Genomic DNA, 19,194 nt, shown 5'->3' with positions numbered 1-19,194 from the left:
GGTGTAAGAATACTCCTTTCATTTTATAGTGTTTATATTTGGATGGTAGATTTAAGGATTCAACATATCAGTTCCATCCCTGGAAAGGTGATGGAACAATTCATCCTGGATGTCATCTCTAACTAAGCATGTGGAGGGAAAGATTATCAGGAGTAGTCACTATGGATACACCAAGGGGAAATCATGCTTGATCAATCTGAGAGTTTTCGGTGATGGTATAACTGCCTGGGTAGATGAGGGGAGAGCGGTGGATGTTGTCTACCTTGGCACCAGCAAGGTTTTTGGCACTGTCGCCCATAACATTCTCATAGGCAAACTCAAGAAGTGTAGGTTGGATGAGTGGACAGTGAGGTGAATTGAGAACTCAGAAGGTCGTGATCAGTGGCACAGTCTAGTTAGAGGTCTGTCACTAATGGTGTCCCCTGAGGTTCTGTACTGGACCCAGCATTGTTTAACTTGTTTATCTGTGACTTGGATGAAGGGACAGAGGCCTCCTCAGCAAGTTCACATAAAGCTGGGAGGAGTGGCAGATACCCCAGAGGGCTGTGCAGCCCTTCAAAAGGACCTCAACAGGTTGGAGAGATGGGCAGAGAAGAACTGTCTGAAATTCAACAAGGACAAGGGCAGGTCCTGCACCTGGGAAGGAATAACCCCCTGCACCAGCACAGAATGGGGCTAACCTGCTGGAAAGCAGCTCTGTGGAAAAGGACCTGGGATTCCTGATGGACAGCAAGCCGCCCATGAGCCAGCAGTGAGGCCTTATGGCCTGGAAGGCCAATGGTGCCCTGAGGTGCATTAGGAAGAGCAGTGCCAGCAGGTCAAGGGAGCTCATCCTGCTCCTCTACTCAGCCCTGGTGAGGCTTCACCTGGAGTGCTGTGACCAGTTCTGGACTCCTCAGTACAAGAGAGACATAGATCTCCTGGAGCAGGTGCAGCAGAGGGCTGTGAAGGTGATCGGAGGAGTAGAGCAACTCACTAATGAGAAAAGCGGAGAGAGATGAGCTTCTTTATTCTGGAGAAGAGACAACAGAGAGGGGATCTTTAAAGTATAATTTAAGGGGACCTTAAATGTACAGAAATATCTTAAGGGCAAGTGTCGAGAGGATGGGGCTAGACTATTTTTAGTGATGACCAGCAACAAAATAGATAATAGGCACAAATTCTGAAAAATCAGAATTTCCACCTGAACATGAGGAAGAACTTCTTTATCGTGAGGCTGACGGAGCACTGGAATGGGATGCCCAGAGAGGCTGGAGAGTCTCCTTCCCTGGAGATATTCAAAACCTGCCTGGATGTAATCATGTGCAACCTGCTCTAGGCGAACCTGCTTTAGCAGGAGGTTGAACTAGATGATCTTCAGAGGTCCCTTCAAATTCCAGCATTCTGTAACTCCATGGTACCTAGATGTCTTAAAAATACAAACCTGAAAACCTCACACTCTCTCCCAGAATGTCAGGTCTAGTTTTTACAAGATTTTACTTACTGGAATTCAAGAACATTTGTAAAGTTTGCCTTGACTTCTGTTTGAATTATTTCTCTCATGGAGGTAATATGGCTTTTCTGTACTTGACACCTCAAGTCTGTGACTCAGTCTTTCTGTTTCTCATCAGAGAAAGGATCTGAAGGATTTGTGACTGGCCTTTTCTTCAGTATGATATTCATTCTGGTTTTTGCACCTCTCACTTGTTCTCTGGTACTTCAAAGGTAAGAAGGGAATATTGACTGAAGTTGTTAGCAGCACTCTTGTTTTGCTTAACTCTGAGTTTCATTTTTTGTCATTACAAGCAACACAACTCAAAAAACACACTGTATAAAAGCCACCACACTCGTTTCGTAGCGAGAGCAATTACAAACCACTTCAGCTGATTAAAATAGCTTGTAAAAAATTCTATAATTTTTTCTTTTGATACAGTTTTCTGACTATTTTCTGTCTTAAACACCACCAGAAATAGCCAGGATCATTTATCACAGTGCAGAATAGATTATATATATTGAAAAAACACGCATTTGATTATTATCCTCTTTCATTCCCAACTGATAATGATGTCTATTCTATGGAAACACAAAAGTAAATTTTAGCAGCCATCTAAGAAGTTTCTTGCAAAAACATTTGGATAATAGCTGTATAAATTATGCACATAAGCATATCATGAGAAGGAATAATAAATGGATGAGTAGGAAGAAGAGAGAATAACAAGGGGGCCTTTAAGATAGGGATAAGGTCTACTTCTTTTAGAACTAATTTTCTGCAATAATAAGTCTTCCCCCAGAAATTAATTTGAGGTACAATATCCAAGGCATACGCTACCACTAAAAGAAAATGTCATGCATAGTAATGGGTTCTAATATTAACTTTCTGACAAACTGAATTGCATGTAAGCACTCATATTACTATTTTGATATCCTAGAACACTATCCTCCCTTTTTCTCCTTTTTATAAAGCAGCAGCCTCAGAACCTGAAAGCACAGCTGCTAAAAGACAGACAGTACAACCTGTGGCTTGAAATGACATAGCCTGCTTTAGCCTGAACTCCTGTCCTTGCCACTGGGAAACAGACACTGCATGCCACATTAAGTCTCCTGTGCTCTTACCTTTTCAGACTGCACTTTAAGTTGTTGTATATCTGATCCAGCATTTTGGACAAGAACTTCTGAGACTATGCAGAAGTTTTGACCTAGAATATACTTCATTGTGTTAAGCATAAGATCACACTTCATTGCCTGGGACCAATAGGAAAAAATAGGAAAAAAAAAACTCCACACGAGAATCAAGCAGCACACAGAAGCCCTACACATAGGTAGCACTACAAAATAGCCATTAAATTTGTAAATCTGTAGAAGTATTGAACACCTTGAACTGAGATAAAGCATCCCAGAGATCCCCTCATTTGCCTGTTTGATTTGTAAGAAAGAACTCAACCGACAGCCAAACACCCATCTTCACAGGAGTCAGCAAGAAGATTCAGTAACTCAACAGCCTCAATCTTCACCTCAGTGAAGTACTTTACAGCTAATGGAGTCTAGATTTAATTTCAAAACAAGAAAACACTGAAGTTAACACAAAGGAGAGTTATGGTCTACTTAAACTCTCAGCCTCTCACAGCTGTATTGAGGTGTTTTTATTCTTATGGAGGTGAGATACTTTATGTAATAGCTTTCAGAAAAAGCTAAACTCAAAACAATCAGGAAAGAGAAGGAGCTGTATTGTTCCCTCTAGAGTCCCTTGCAGTGCCATTTCACGGGAGCTGCACATAGCAATAGCTTGGTCTTTATTTGACTGAAAGCAAACTTCTAAGTAGAAGCCCAGGAGCAAACACTTACTAGAACAAACTTCCTTCTATGTGTCCCAGAGCCCTTAAGGAAGATGGAGGTTTTGTGGAAATTATAACATATTAGGATTATACAGTTATTAAATACATAGAAAGAGACAATCTTACTAGCACCTGTCACAGTTCCTTTGTCATTAAACAAAAATGCTAATAATCACTAACTCAGCATTTCATTGTAGACTACCAAGTTTGGTCTTCAGCCTCTAATTAGCATTATGCTTAAAAGTCTCTGTAAATGCCTTGTTTTCATGGTCACAAAAATACCAATGTGTTATGTATAAGTGGTAGTTAATTTAAATGCATAGGAAATGACAGTCATTTAATCTGACAATAAACTTAGAATATTTCTTTACAGACTGAAAATATCATGCTGGCCCAGTGTACCAAGCCCAAGAAACAGCAGTGCACTCCAAGAAATGGCAAGTACTCTTCTAATGGTGTGCAAAAATACTCAGGAGAGATCTTTCCTACTGATCGTACTGATCTTTCCTGCTGAAAACTAGTAATGCTAGTTATTAGTCCTTTCACACTTTATCCTAGAAAGCAACTGATATCAACAGTTGGGAAGATGGAGTAATATTCAAAACATAGGATAAGGGAAGGTGGTTGTTTAGGCAGAGGCCTAAATTTTAATTTTTTAATTTTTTTTTAATAAAGGTCTAGGACTTCTTTGAGTACATTATAGAGCATTTTTAAAGGTATGGTTCTCAAAAGAACAAATCAAACCTGAGTAGGGGTAGATGGAGTTTAAAGAGAAAAATTGTATTTTTTATTCAGTTGTTTCTTACCAGCTGCAACTGATTATCAAGTACAAGTTACTTAAAATACAAAGTAAAGAACTGTGGCCTAATTCCACAGAAGTCTCATAACAGAGATAATGTACATGGTGTTTTCTGAAGTCTGCTCTTCACCTCAGTATCTACTTGCCTCCAGAGCAATCCAAGGTCACTGGATGGTCAGCTGGTGGCTGTTTGAGCAGTATGCTCAAATTTTGCCCACAGCTCCCCATATATTTCAATAAGGATACCTGAATTTCAGCACTAAAGAAGTTAGAAGGAATTACAGCTGTTAGGAGGAGCTGCTGGAGATCACATTATTAATTTTTGTCTATTAGTGGATTTATTTGCATCTCCCCCTTCTTACCTTCCCCCTTTTAAACAAGTTTCTCCTCCAATTTTGCTGACGTTTGATAATAAAAGTCCTTCTTTTACAAAAACTAGGTTTATCTCTTAAGTCTCTATCATTATGTTTTTGGAGCAGGAACTTATACTGTTTCGTTTTCAAATCTCTTTTTCTGGCAGAACTGAACTTAATTTGGCACTTGCAAATCTCATTCTGCAAGCCAACTTGTGAGTTTTAACAAAGCAGTCTTTTATCCAGTCAAATTTCAGACATGAGCTAGTACATGTCTACGAGCCAGATACTGGCCAAAACTGGCACACAAAACAAAGTAATCAGAAACAAAATTTCAGAAGACCCTGACAGTCTGCTGATAATCAAAGGTTTTGCTGAACATCAGCATTCCTTCCTGCTACAGAGCAAGTATAGGCTTTCATACTCCAGATCAGGACTTCCTCACTTGCTTTTTTCCTTTCTTCCACTTAAACGTAGATTAAAAAGTAGGGGGCTCAAAGCCAGTATCAGATAGTAATTTTTTCAAAGCCAAGTAATGCAGAACAAAAGAGTTGCAAAAGTGGTGCTGTTCAAAAATTGCAGTTTCACCAATTCTTCAGCTAAAGAAATTGTTCTGCTTATGAGCACCTAACAATTTCTGTTTCTCAATGCTGGCATTCAGATAGCCCTACTGATCACTCCAGTAAAAATATCTCCACCTAATCCTCTTCATTCTTATCCACCATGCATTTAGAAAGATGGAGATCTGCAAATTCAATACTTGTTTGAAGTTAGACTTCTCAAAGGAAAAAAAAGAAACCTATCATATTCAGCATTTGTAGAATTCCTGCCCTAAAGAATGGAAGAGCAGAAGCTGTTTTGGTGTAATAACGAGCTTAGGTGGAGCTGAATTGCAGTATAGAAATTCAGCAAGAAAGGAGTAAGAACCACTATCCAAAATAATCTAATAGGTCCAAAGAATAATTTGCCATTGTGAAGAATTGCAAATGAAATACATTGAGGCTGCGTGTTATAGAAAGGACAAAAAGGGTTTATGAACCACAGGGCCACTGACATAAAATATTTTTAAAAAATATATATTAATTTAAAATGCATTGAACTGTTTTTGCAGCAGCAAGGCAACTGTCAAAGAAAATAAAGTCTGTATTAGCCAAATCTGGTAGAGAAATATTGATAACATGTTAATAACATGGCAGGTGCAGTAATAACAGATATCAGATAATGGTTTGGGGGAAAGCAGAAAAAGCACTATGTGAGGAGACAGTATAATAAAGAGGTTACCGCATATCTTGTCTAGATGTAATTTGGTATTATGAACACTAAATGAACCCTGCAGAAAGGTATTCCCAAATGGGCACTGCAAGGAGCAAATCTTGCTATGTTCTGTACATTTATTTGTTTATTTATTCTGTAAATTTGTAGGTTGTTTCAAGCAGCTTGAGGTGGAAAAGTAGGTGAGAAAGGAAATATATAAATAAATAAAAGCTATTAGCTATACCAGCATGCCCATAATTTAAAAAATATTATGGCAAGGGAGGGCAAACCTAAAAGAACAATCTAAGGGGAAAATAAGAATGCTTGGCATTAGCAACTGTTTTCCATTTAATCATCCAGAATCTGCAAAAACTTGTTACTCCAGGTATACTTAGATCATAACATGGTATTAAGTTTAACAACAAACTGCTTGCAGCAGTTGACAGCTTAATCTTGTCTGGTCGCTGCTCAAGCTGCTGCCTTTTTATAGTAACACATTTATTAAACTTTTTGAAAGCTGTGGGTGTCAGAACAGCACATCATGAGGCTTACATTTTATCACTATGCATTTGATCCCAAGTATATATAAAAGCAAGAAAAACTGTGCTTAAATATTATGAGAGAGGAGAAGATGGTCCTCTAAATTGGGGAAATAAGTATTTTCCTTCGTTTCTAAACCGAAAGATGAGATGAAGTGGATTAATTAGCACATTATTCTTTCTTCTTGCTTTGTCTCACAGGCTAACTGGAAACCTGTTTCAAGGCCACCACTTCAGGCCCTGTCAGACAATGATACCACCAGTCTTTTTGTTATAGAGCATGAGTCAAAGGCTCCTGTGAAGCTTGGTCTCTTTACAGATGGTGGAGAAGACAGCACATGTGACACTTGCCAGTCAGATAAACCTAGCAATAACATAGACATAAGCCTGAGGCATGAAGAAATCTCTGCAGAAGCAGTTACAAGCAAAGAAGGTATAATTTCCTTTACGGTACCACTCCTGAGTGACTACACCAGCATGGAGATCAGTCAGAAAGCCCTGATGAGTCTGACACTGAAGCTTTCTGAAACAGCTGCTCATCCTCATGTAGAAATGGAACTAAGCAGTAAGCCTCCACAAACTGTGCATAAAGTATTGTTTGCTCCCCAGGACTACCTCAAACAAAGCCAGGTAGTACTATTGCCATCTGGACCAGCTTTCATGGGGCAAGTCAATTTGAACTGAAGCCTCTTCATAATTTTCCATACCATAAAATCAAGTTCAAAAACTTCTGATACTTGACTGAGGTCATTAGGACCGTATAGGACAGTGAGCTTGTGACAATAGTTGTCTTTACTTCAGGAAAATTTCTTGTGAAATGTATTGATTGCACAATTAGATTAGCTATTTCACCACAGTCATCTTGTGGAAAGTCCAACCATCTTACAAGGAACTATAGGAAAAACCTTCCAGTAAGGTATCTGTTGGTAGATACTTAGTCCCAGGGCACTCAGAAGCCATTTAAAGCTTCCACTTTAAGCACAGTGTTTTTGTTGCCATCAGAAAAATTTTCTAACTACTATGAGAAGTTTCAGATCTGATTTTCAGATCTCATAAGTTCTTCTTAAGTAAAATTACATCATAAATTAAAAAAATGAGCAGAAGTATCTACACTGCAAAGAAGTTTTCCAGCTGTTCAAAGCTGGCCAAAGAAAACAGTGTAAAGCTTTGAAATTATTAATTATGTTTATCAATCTCTTGAGTGCTTTACATCTTAAGATTTATATTGTAGGTAAACAGTATTGTGTAAATGAAGATGCTGATAGGTTTCATTAATACTAGTGGAGTTTTTACTTGCATTAAATTAAGGTTATTTCTTCCTACATCTACCTATACATACAGAGAAACCCAGTCATGATGGGTTTGGAGAGGTAGTTCCAGATATGATCTCATTCTGCATGCAATGATAGTATCTGCTGAACAGACTTCAAGAGCTGAATAGATAGTTCAGTTTGTGATCCCTCCAAAGATTTGATGGAGGAGGATAAAAGGGGAATAAAAGGGTGTCTTTCTTAATATGCTCCCTCTGTGACTCCATCATGCAAGGATCTCCACAATGCAAGGAAGTCTGAACCATTTTTCTGCCTTACAAGAACTTCTCAGTCATGAACTCTGTAGGTATTAATCGTTTGCTGTTATTGAAGAAAGCCTAGCTTTTTGTTGTCTCTAGTTTAATTACCTGTTTTATTCACTTCCCTTATTTACATTCACTCTTTCTTTATCTATATATCTCTATATGTGTTAGGACTGGCAGGAATTAATTGGTCTTTCACTGTGGGTTATGCACTGTTTTTTTTCTGAACACTTAGAATTCATTGTTCTCCCACATAGCAATGTACACCTTTTTACTCGTGTTTGTTAAACCTGGTAATTTAAAAAATGGATAACGGGAGCACTCCACAGAGACTGAAAAGGTTTGGACAGTCTTTTAAATATCTTTCTTCTTTTCTTTAAACTTCAGTCTGGTAAGTTTGCCTGATTTGAATTTAGGAGAATGCAAATGATCCTGCTATCAGTGGAGCTATTGTTACTTGTAATATCTAATAGTTAGGTTGAAATGAAGTCCAGATATACAATAATTATCAAGTAGTTATGGTTTGTCCATCTCCCAGATATAAGAATTATCCATGGTCCTTACTTACAGTATTTCTTTCATTTCTGGTCAGAGCAACTTATTTTCCTTATGCAGTCAGTACCTTCAATAGCTTACTCGTTCCTGTAATTATTGAAACCTTCTTTTCTTACTCTGTGCCTACCAAGCCAGTACATATTCTGTTATAGATGAAGTAAATAAGTAGAATTAAACCTAAGATTTGCAAACAGTTTCAGTACCTGAAGCAGACTTCATACATGAAACTCAATAGAGAGGGCTTTTGACCTAGTGAACATTAACTCCATGATATTAACCATTGTCTGACATCCTGTTGAAGAAAATGTATATATCAGGATAGAAGAATTGTCCTAGAAGCACAAATGGCTCTCAAATAGAAGAGATGGATGTATTCCACTTTCAGTTATAAAGCTTACAGTATATGCAATTCTTAATTGATCTCATTAGAGAAATATTTTATATTATGGCTGTAACGAGTACACATGAGAGAATGAGAGACACATGAAAAACCGTCCTATGAAGATTAGATATAACCTAAGAACTATCCCATCACGATGTATTTTTTTAGAGCAAAGAAAGAACCTTTTATGTGAAGAGAAATAGAAGAGTACACTTGCTAAATAGTTTCATCCAGCCAAAAAAGGATGCTTTGTTGGAACAATGTACCTACTAGAGATATGGGATTAGGAAGCACAGGTTAGGGTCAAATAGTTTTCTTTGGTTTGTTTTTTTGGTTGGTTCTTTTACAGGGATTTTTAATTGTAATACCTGACCTCTTCAGGCAGTTTAAAAAAGTGTATGCATAACCGATGTGACTGTACAGTGACTACAGAAGCCTTCCTCTACTAATAAACATGTAAAATAGTTTATTCCATGTGCTAGAGTACTGTTCAAGTAGTTTCAGTACTGTTCTTAGTGTCAATATTCTCAACTTCAACATATGTTATATTAAGAGTGAAATTACAGGTATGAAGGCTCAAGATCACAAAGTCCAAGGCATTTCAAGTTATTTTTTCCTTTCTTTTCCCAGTCAAATAGCTCTAGATGACCACTGTTAGCATTAGTGAGAATCTAGATATGATAAAAGGTAACTGCAGGCCTGGAGGCACATAAGCATAGTGATTTATAGCATTGGGTATTATAGTGCAAGGTTACAATGTGTTAGCATTTTATATTTACAGAGAAAGGAAAGAAATATTCAGTCTCTCATACAGACTCTAACAATTTGCACAAGGCAAAGTTAGTACATACCTATTTTTTCCTGCTATCCAGAGTAGAGGTTTTTTCTTGCATGGACATGAAGGTGTTTGGTGGTGTTTTTTTAATTTTTGATTAATGCTTCAGGTTGAAAATAATTAGTGTTTTAGAGAAAGATAAATAGGTACTCAATCTGGAAGAGGAGATTACAGCAACCATAATACTGAGGAGGGCTTTTCACTCTGTATTAGTTACCAAATGAGTAATATTAACTATCAAGTATCTACAAATCCCCCAAAACCCTAAGCCTCTGGAGTAATTGGACAACCCCGAAAGCCACCTTTATGGCACAATGGTATCTGCACTTGAGCAGAGTCCTCTGGAAAGCAAAGAGCACAGTGGCACCCTGTCCATCGAGTCAACCCCACTTACTGCTACAAAAATTGTAAAATAATGGAGCACTTCATGAAAGACCTCTGCTTACAGAATATGACTTGTCTTAGAGCCCTTGACTCTGTGTTGCAGGCTTTTAGTTTGCCTGTTTCCCTCTCTCTCTCTTGGTGGCACTGTGTATCTGCTGCCTGAATGATTTAACTGTGTCCTGGCACTGCATTGACTGAATGGGTATAAACTTAGGTAATAAAACTTGTGACAGCTTACAGCACTCACTTCTGAGCAATGTTTACAGAAGACTGCTGATAAGATTAATCACTCCATGGGAACGGTGGTGGGGTGGGAATAATCTTATCTTGATATCTATTTCACTTCCACAACAGAAGGATCAGTTTGACTAATAAAACTGAAAACAACCTGCTATGCTACAAATGGTCATTTGCATCGCCCATCCTCAGAGACCCCTAAAATGCTTCACAGAATCATTGATATTGGAAAAGACCTCTAGGATTGAGTCCAACTGCAAACCTAACACTGCCATGTCCTTAAATTGTCTCCAGGAATGGTGACACAGTTCACTGGGCAGTCTGTTCCAAGGCTTGAAAATCCTTTCTGTAAAGAAATTTTTTCCAAATATTCAATCTGAACCTCCCCTGGAGTAACTTGAGGCCATTTCCTCCCATTCTGTCACTTGTTGCCTGTGACAACATACCAAGCCCCACCTCACTGCAGCCTCCTTTCAGGTAGTTGTAAAGAGGAACAATGTCTCCCTTGAGCCTTCTTTTCTCCAGGCTAAACAACCCCAGCTCCCTCAGCTGCTCCTTGTAAAACCTGTGCTCTAACTTCCTTGCACAAAGCCTTCCCTGGGTGAAGGCTGAAACTTTACAGAAACAAATAAACCAAGGAAATAATCTGGATTTGTTGAACTAGTAGACACGGGTAGTAAAAAGGAAAATCCTGAGGAATGATAGGCACAGCTACAGGCAGGCCTGTCAGGGAAACTGACACAGAATTGACTTCGGTCCTTACTGGAGACACTGGAGTCTAGGCAGGCTGGAGAGCAGTAGATATGCTGCTTTACCTGAAAAATTACAGACTGAAGTCAGTTTTCGATAGATTGCTACCACCGAAATGGACAGCAGAACAAAAAAGCTCTTATGGGTATTCTCTGTGCTTTTCCAAACAGTAATGGCTATTGTTAACTTTGCTGATAGTGGTTCAAGCCATGGTACTCAGCAATCAGCAATAATCACCTTTCTTGTGAATTGTAATTAAATAACCATTCTGGCACTGATTTAATTTGTGTTGTTACTGGGTATCACCAGAACTGATATCCATAAGACTCAGTAATGCCCTTTCGGCAAGACACCTGTTGTTGCGTGTTCAGTATCTGGAGGTTTGACGTCTTGAAACGAACTTGGCCATTGTGAAATATGTGTGTTACATTCAAGACACATGCTTTTGGAAAGGAGGTTACGTGTGTTTCTGCAATTTTTAATTATCATGGCTGTGTCCAACTAGCTGTAATTGCCAGTGTCCATACAATACACATGTACAAGCTATTCATCTGGGCAAAGACTGTATGGTAGCTTCTCAACACATGGGTCAGTACCTCATAGTTGTAAAAGCAATAGCACATAGTCACACTGAAGTTCTAACTGGTTACACTGGGTCATACAAATGTTCTTCCAGTGCTGTAAAGCATTTGTGGAAAAACTGAGATAAAATTTACACCAAATGCATTTACTCAATAAAAATTACATTGCTATTAAAAGATCCCACTAGGAAAAAACACAGATATTTTCACTACTAACATAAGAGATTTTGCGGATGCTGAGAAAATCCCTAGCTCCAAAAGCAGTTAAAATAATCCAGTGGTATGTCATTCTATTCATTCAGTTTCAATGTTCATTCAACCTTAATCAGAAGATGCTTAGTAAGTAAGAGAAGCAGCATACTTGAATTCACTATACATAGACTGTATCTCCATTGGAATGCTTGAGGAGTCTGCAATTCCAAAAGGTGTTGTGTGTGTACTCATAAACCCATTATACAATTGCTTTGATGCCATTTGCACTAAGAATGTTTCTTACTCTGACATTTCTTAAGAATCCTCTCTGCAACACTGGAGAACCAGTTACAAGCATAACAGAATACTACCTTTTCAATTTCTAAGGACAGTCGTGTTTTATGTTGTTGTTGGGAGTTTTTGTTGGTTTTGGTGGTGTTGTTTTTTCATATGGTTTTTGTTGGTTGGGGTTTTTTAATAATGACTGGTTATTTGAAAGCTTCCAGGGACAAAAGAGATGGTTTGGATGCAGGGAACAAAGGCGACGGACAGACCTCCAAGCACTAGGAGCAAAATGGAAGATACAGTGCCTGTTTTTCCTTACACCCTTCCACTTGCATTGTCTGTCCTTCCAGCAGCTCCAAAATGACTTGGAACTCGAAGCAGCTGTGCTGCTCAGGTGGCTCGGTTTTGCACAGTGGTATCATGGTACTCTGCCAAATGCCATGTTACAGAATCCAACCTTACACTTCCTATCTCTTTTCTTTCCTGGCAAAACTCTCATTGCAGTCATAAACTGCACTGCAGTAAGGACTATAGATTTCTAATTTACTTTATTTTCTCTTTCCTTAAATAAAAGCACCTTCCTGCTTGCAGGCATTCTAATTTACCTTCCATCCTCCAAAAGAAACAGTTCAAAGAAATACATTTCAGCAGCTGATTAAGTGCATGTAATCAAATGCAAAGCTCCAACATATATCAGACTCAGTCCCCAAGGGTTGGTCCAAGGCATCAGGTAATGAACTGGGCATAATGACAAAGTCAAAACAAACCTGCAACATACATGAGTATCTCTTATTAACATAGAAATAGGTAGAACACATTCCACTGCCTCTTAGCAGATTAATTCTACACTAGGGCACAAAAATAGCAGTGGTAGAGTACTAAAAATAGTGGTATTTTGCAGTAGGCTTGTAACAAAGCATGCTCTATGTCTAAATACACAGCATTTAAATGCTATCTGAAACGTTACTGTGACAAGTCAGGAGGGGATGTTCCAGTATTGAATTCTATATTGCAGTGTGGTATAGCCTAACTTCCAGAAGATGCTCTTCCTACACCAGATTATGGCTTGAACACTTCTGTCTCCACATTGTAATTCCCTCAACATGCCTTCAGGGGCTTGAACCTTTCTTGGAGATTTCTTGCTTGGGTCATACAACCAGCCCGTGTTCTTAGCAGTAATGGCAACATTTTCAAAATAAGGTACCGCTACAGCAAATCCAAGTTTGTGATTCGGAAGGTCTTGGTAAGTGATACACAGAACGATATTTAAAAAGGAAGTTTTCCACCTATTGATTTTGTATTGTGCTGGAAAGTATTATTTTCAAAAGCTCTATTCCACCCTGACATTGTCACAACTTCCCATTATCTAAGCACCAAGCAGTGGCAACAGTTTACATGGTATAATCACACCCAGAGACATCTGATCACTAATGTTAGGCATTAGTGTGTGCCTTTAAGTCAGAAGATGACTGAACAGTGCTACCAGCAGGCTTGGACAGCTAATCACCTCTTTATGACAAGAGACAGACCAGGAATGATGTTTGATTGCTTTTATAGAGCTCTTGAGAGCTATAACGTGGAAGGCTGATACAGCTTCTAAAATAAAAACTTCTACTTTTATGGTCTTTATAGATCTCTATTCATCCTCTTGATAAAAAGCATAAAGGAAAATATTTCTAATCTTACAGGCAGAAGATGACACAGAAGCCATTAACACGATCACCTCAAAAGGGACATAATACTCTCTCCATTTGCATTTATGAGCTACTATTGGAAAAGAGTTACACATCTAACAGAAGAAAGTTATTAAATAAAAGTACTAGGATTCATACGTTTTATTATCACCTGCTGAATTACTACATTCCTTAAAACTAGAGGTAAAAATGATCAAAGGAATCTGATTTATTAAAATGAATTAACTTATGCAATACCTGCCATCTTTCATCCAGTCAAAAAAACACAGTCAAAGCTCTTTCTAATGCATTCAGTGCAATGCAATGACCCAAGGTCTAACACCTTCTTCCATCTAAAGGTTCTGAAGTGTTCTTCAACACTTTCATTGAACAAAGAAAGTATTCTAAGTCCTAATATAATTTTAGAGAGTATTAAAGTGACTTAATGTATGTCCTACACTATCTGAGAAATGGCCCAATAAAGCAGCCTCTAGCTCTCCCAGGCTTATGCCATAAATGTACAACTGCCACCTGTCCATCGTCTTTGGAAATTAGGAAGCAAATAAAACATAACAAAGCAAACATATCAAAGGTCAGAAGATTTTAGTGAATCAAAGTGAATCCTTGGTGATACAAATGAAACTTGGGTAAGTGAAATGCAAAATATCTTCTGGCTTGGGTACACCAAAACAAATCCAAAACATGTTTGTTACTGGATGATATATACCATCTTTTTATTTATCCTCTCTTATGCCATGCTAATAAAAAGACATAATAGCTCAGAAAACTTATTAAATGACTCTTAGTTGAATTAAATAAGAAGAGTATCATCTCAATATTGAACAAAGCAGATGAACAATTGTGGAAAATGTTACATCTCATGTGGACTGACACATTCACTTTTAACTCCTCAATCCAGTAATCCAAAGCAACTGTTTAAAATATTGCTTCAATAAAAACTGAGGTTTTTCTTTAGGCTTTATCTTTAAAAAGAAATGTAAGATTTATAGAGAGAGAAACAGAAGGAGAAGCACAATCTTCCTCAAGTCTGATGTAGAAGAAACACACAAAAGAGAAAAGTACTAACACTCAAGTCTGCCTGTTTTCTTTAAAATAGGAGATAAAAAAACCCACGCACACAAAACCTTGATTTTAAAAGACCATCGCTATTTTAGTCAATTTTCACTCTCCTTCTCTAAAAGAATTTCTTTTTAGTAGCTATGTAAGTAAAGTAGGCAGTATATAACAGGGAAAATTAATACATGTTATGAACCATTTTAGTCATCTCAGTGTTTCACAGATCAGTTTTTCCCTGTATTTTTCACATTCAGAGCAGCAGCATGGTGAAATGCAGTTATCCAGACTACAGATGTGCTGACTAAATCCCCTGATCAGTGGGAACTTAACCAGTCGTAAGTCTCCTTACAGACATGACTGATCTCAAAAATCACAAGATCAGATCACTGCTGAGAAGCAAATCTCAAACTTTTGCTCCTTAATCATTCCTGTTTATTTCACATTATACAAAGCAATAGAGAATCTTAAGCACTGAAAAGTGAATTTTATTATGAAAATATCCATGACATACATTGGTATGACTGTTAAAGCCAAAAGCTCTGCCTGAACTCCTAATCCTACTCTGACATAGTCTTCTATACAGTCAAATTTTTAATTTACTGTTTGAAAGTGAAACTATGGTATTTTCCTCTGCAGAAGAAAATCCCCTATTCACACTGGGGATTCAAAAGCCTCTTCTGTAACTAAACAGTGATGTTACATTCAATTACTTAAACCCTTATCATGTTTCCTGTAACATTCTTGCCAGTGTCAGTACAACAGACTTAGTTTCTAACACTTGATTCTGGGGCAGATAAAGCCTGTTAAAAAAAAATAATAAAAAAAGACGCTTCACAGTCGCTTGCTGTATCTCATCCAAATGTATTGGAAGTGAGTTTATGACAACATTAAAACTTTGGGACATTGTTTATTTATGAAAATAACAACTACGTAAGAGCATTTACATGCACCATTTCATAGTTGCATCAGTAATGCAAAAATATACTATTATCAACATTGTACAAGTTTGGTTACCTATTAATTCAACTTAGAATACCTACTTTACTACTAGAAATATTGAATGTAGAGAAGGGAAATAATACTTTTCTGCTGGGGTGCTCAGGTTCCCCAGGAACCCAGACTGAGATAAGTGTGATTTGTGCATAACCAAGGAGACATAGCTCCCATATCAGTGGGGAAAATACCAGAAAGGATGTACTGACAGGCTACATAAACTATGAATGTTAAATTACTTTCCTGCTGTTTCTGGAACAGATCACTCATTCCTTTCACTAAATGACATTATGTAAATGAGTTATATTATGCAAATGCGGGCTTTTCAGAGTATCTAAGTGGCCCATGATTTACTCATCAGTGCTGCAGTAGTTCTAAATCTTTGCACTAAGGAAAAAGTAAGAGCTATAACTTCTTCTAAGAAAGCTGTTTAACTTACAGCCTCATTAATGACATCAACGACTGAGTGAAAGGAAGATGAAACTATTGGTTTGCCATTGCTGATATATCTTTCAGCCCAAAGATGACATGTAATTTTTTCAACATGAAAAGAATAATTTAATTATAAAGATTAGTATAGAACACATTTGGTACACCAAGAACCTCTAATCTCAAATTTGGCACCAGACAAACATAAAAAATGCAATACAATAAAATCTAAAAAAGTTGAAGCTTTTTAGAATAGAATATGTAAACAGCTAAACCCTCACTTTTGCTGTCCATGTTCTCCTGTATTAAGCTCAACAATCTTAAAATTGACTGTCATGATAATTTTAAAAAAAAATTTTTCCCTCTTGGATAATAAAGAGTTCATGTGTTCAGAAAACACCAAAACTGAAGTTTGTATATAGCTTCTCAATTGTAGCATTTATTTAAACGATAAGAATTGATGTGTAAACGGCTTCATCTCCTCAAACTGGCTGGAAAGTAGCTGCCTCTGTATATTGTCAGACAAGTTTTCCACTGAAGAGAATACAGAAGAAAGCCACACACTAACATGCTCAGATCCTGTAACAGGACTTACCTACAAACAAGGCATTCTTGATAAAAATAAATACTGCATGCAATGACATTTTTTAAAAATCTAAAATTAAACTATTGAAAGTATGATTCTCATACATTAAAAAGAAAATCCCTTTTTCTGTTTTTAGTTTTCAATATAATTTTAATTACATTTTTCAACATATAAAAATAAACCTAAAGTACAAGCTGAAAGCTTCTGTTCTGTTTACATATTAGAAAACAAAATTAAATTTTAGATTCTCTTTAGGTACTAACACTATCTCCATATTTCAATTCTCCACACTCCAATCTCTACTGAGAAAACTGCATCTCTCTGAACTAAGTGCCTACTGATTGCCATGATTTTAACCATTTACTGATCTCAGCAGTTATGTCACTAAATCAGATTTTTCACATTTAAGATAACACCAAAGGCAGTAACTGATTGCTATAAAATGGAAAATATCACCAAGTGGCAGATGGGACCCATAATATGCCCCAATTAATTATTCATAATTCACATCCTGAAGACTGTTTTACAATTATGATGCAATTATCACACTTTGGATTCTTTTTTTTCCCCCATCTAGAAGTACATGAACTCTAATCTTCTTTCATTACAAATCAACAAAAAGACAGTGATGCTTCAGACCTAAAAGCAGACAACATACACATCACTATGACATTACTGCTTGTAATGGTCATACACATGAATGAAAAAATAACAGAGTAATAAGGACAGGTAAGAACTATACAATAATTTATAACATACAAAGCAGCCTTTGCTTACTATCCCTTTCTTAGACCGAAAGAAAATTTTCCCCACTCTAGTAACTATTACAAGGTATCACTACAAGCTAAGGGCAACAAAGAGAAGCTACGATGTAACACTAGGGCTTCCAAGTAATTTCAGGTATTGCCTTAGATATAAGTGGGCCAGAGAACATTAGCAAGCAACGCAAAGCATATTACAGACTACAGACTTTTCCTCCCATGCAGCAGAGTAAACACATCCAAGTGTCTACAGCTTGTTTCAGAATCCAAGCTGTGCACAGGCTGCTGCTGTCAGCCAGCTAAGATAAGGCTAGTTCAGATGTATCTGAAAGTGTCATCAAAAAAATGAGCAGGTGGTTGAGTAGACAGAACCCACACCTCACCGGTTTCCCAGGTATTCTTCAGATATTTCTCATTTCTAACCCAGTGCTTTTATCCCTTCTAGTTCTGAAATATGAAAACCAGTATTCTTTACATACCATACTATCAGTCTTTGCAAACAAAATTCCATCCCCCCCACCTGCGTAAATCCATTGACTTTGATGAATTTATCTAAGCCACAGCCACCTCTATCTTGAGCTTGAAATCCTCTTTCATGCACCAGCAGTTTTCTTCTGCTATCTTCTTCTTCCAAAATCCATGTCTATTATCTGGAAACACTGTTGGGAAGTAACTGTGGGCACTAATGGAAGCTTACGCATACGTGCTTTACATGGTCTTTGCAAAATGGCACCACATGATTACTCTTCTGGGCAGTCAAGTTTTCAAATAAAGGCTGAATCACATGAAATTACACGTAAAAACAATGGAGCTATTGTGAACTACACCGTTCTCAAAACCTCTACTCGATTTAATCCCATTTATAAAGCAGGAACCCAAATGGTCTGACATAGCAGCTCAGCATGCAAGCTTGTTAATAATGAGGCAATGGACTTCCCATGGAAGATGGACAAATTCAATGGATAATGCGCGCAATCCTATAGGAGCAAGCTGAAACTTAATTACTGTGCTACACTACCAGTTTAAAATGAACTACCCTCTGCTGAGATAAACTTTTTATGGAGTATATAGTTCTCTAGCAGTGGCTTTTCAGGAAGAGGGGAACCATAAAACATCCTATACAAATAGAACTTAACAACCTCACAGATCTGCCCAGTATTTACAAAGCAAAACCAAAAAACAAAGTATTTGAAAGAAAATACCACTTGAGGTGGGGAGGAAATGTGTGTGTGTTTGGTGGCTGGCTGCTTTGGTTGGTTTGTTTTTTTCCTTTTTTTAAAAGCAAACAAACAAAAACCTTCTGTAAGGGACTATAATTCTCATACAACATAACAATATGCTGCATATTGCCTCACACATGTGGTAAGTTAGCTAGTAAGTTAAGGCTGCCATCCTTAACTACCAATTTCCAAAGGCATGTTTCTCAGTTAAGTGTATACAATCCTTTACATACTCTATAACCAATAGATCATAGGGGCTATGCAATTTCAGAATAACAAAACTCATGATAACAAACTAATATCTAAGCTAAAACATGATACACTTCAAGAATCCAAATTCTTCCCAAAGGAGAAACTTAGCTTTTCAAAGATACCATAAATAATGCATGTATATTTTAACCAATACCCACATTCTGAATCAAAGA

The 19,194-nt window shown here is 37.4% G+C and overlaps 1 protein-coding gene across 1 annotated transcript in view; it reads left to right on the top strand.

The window, feature by feature from the left end:
* Positions 1-6,940, top strand: part of LOC126647642 (interleukin-31 receptor subunit alpha-like) — a 30,794-nt gene extending 23,854 nt beyond the window's left edge. The window contains exons 14-16 of the mRNA XM_050330086.1: positions 1,611-1,704; positions 3,685-3,748; positions 6,458-6,940. Coding sequence (XP_050186043.1) covers positions 1,611-1,704; positions 3,685-3,748; positions 6,458-6,940 — 641 coding nt within the window. The remainder of the gene's footprint in view (positions 1-1,610; positions 1,705-3,684; positions 3,749-6,457) is intronic.
* The last annotated feature ends 12,254 nt before the right edge of the window (positions 6,941-19,194 follow it).

Source organism: Myiozetetes cayanensis, unplaced genomic scaffold (genome assembly GCF_022539395.1).
Source record: "Myiozetetes cayanensis isolate MyiCay16 unplaced genomic scaffold, myiCay2020 scf4, whole genome shotgun sequence".
NCBI lineage: Eukaryota > Metazoa > Chordata > Aves > Passeriformes > Tyrannidae > Myiozetetes > Myiozetetes cayanensis.
This window is presented reverse-complemented; position numbering and strand designations above follow the sequence as displayed.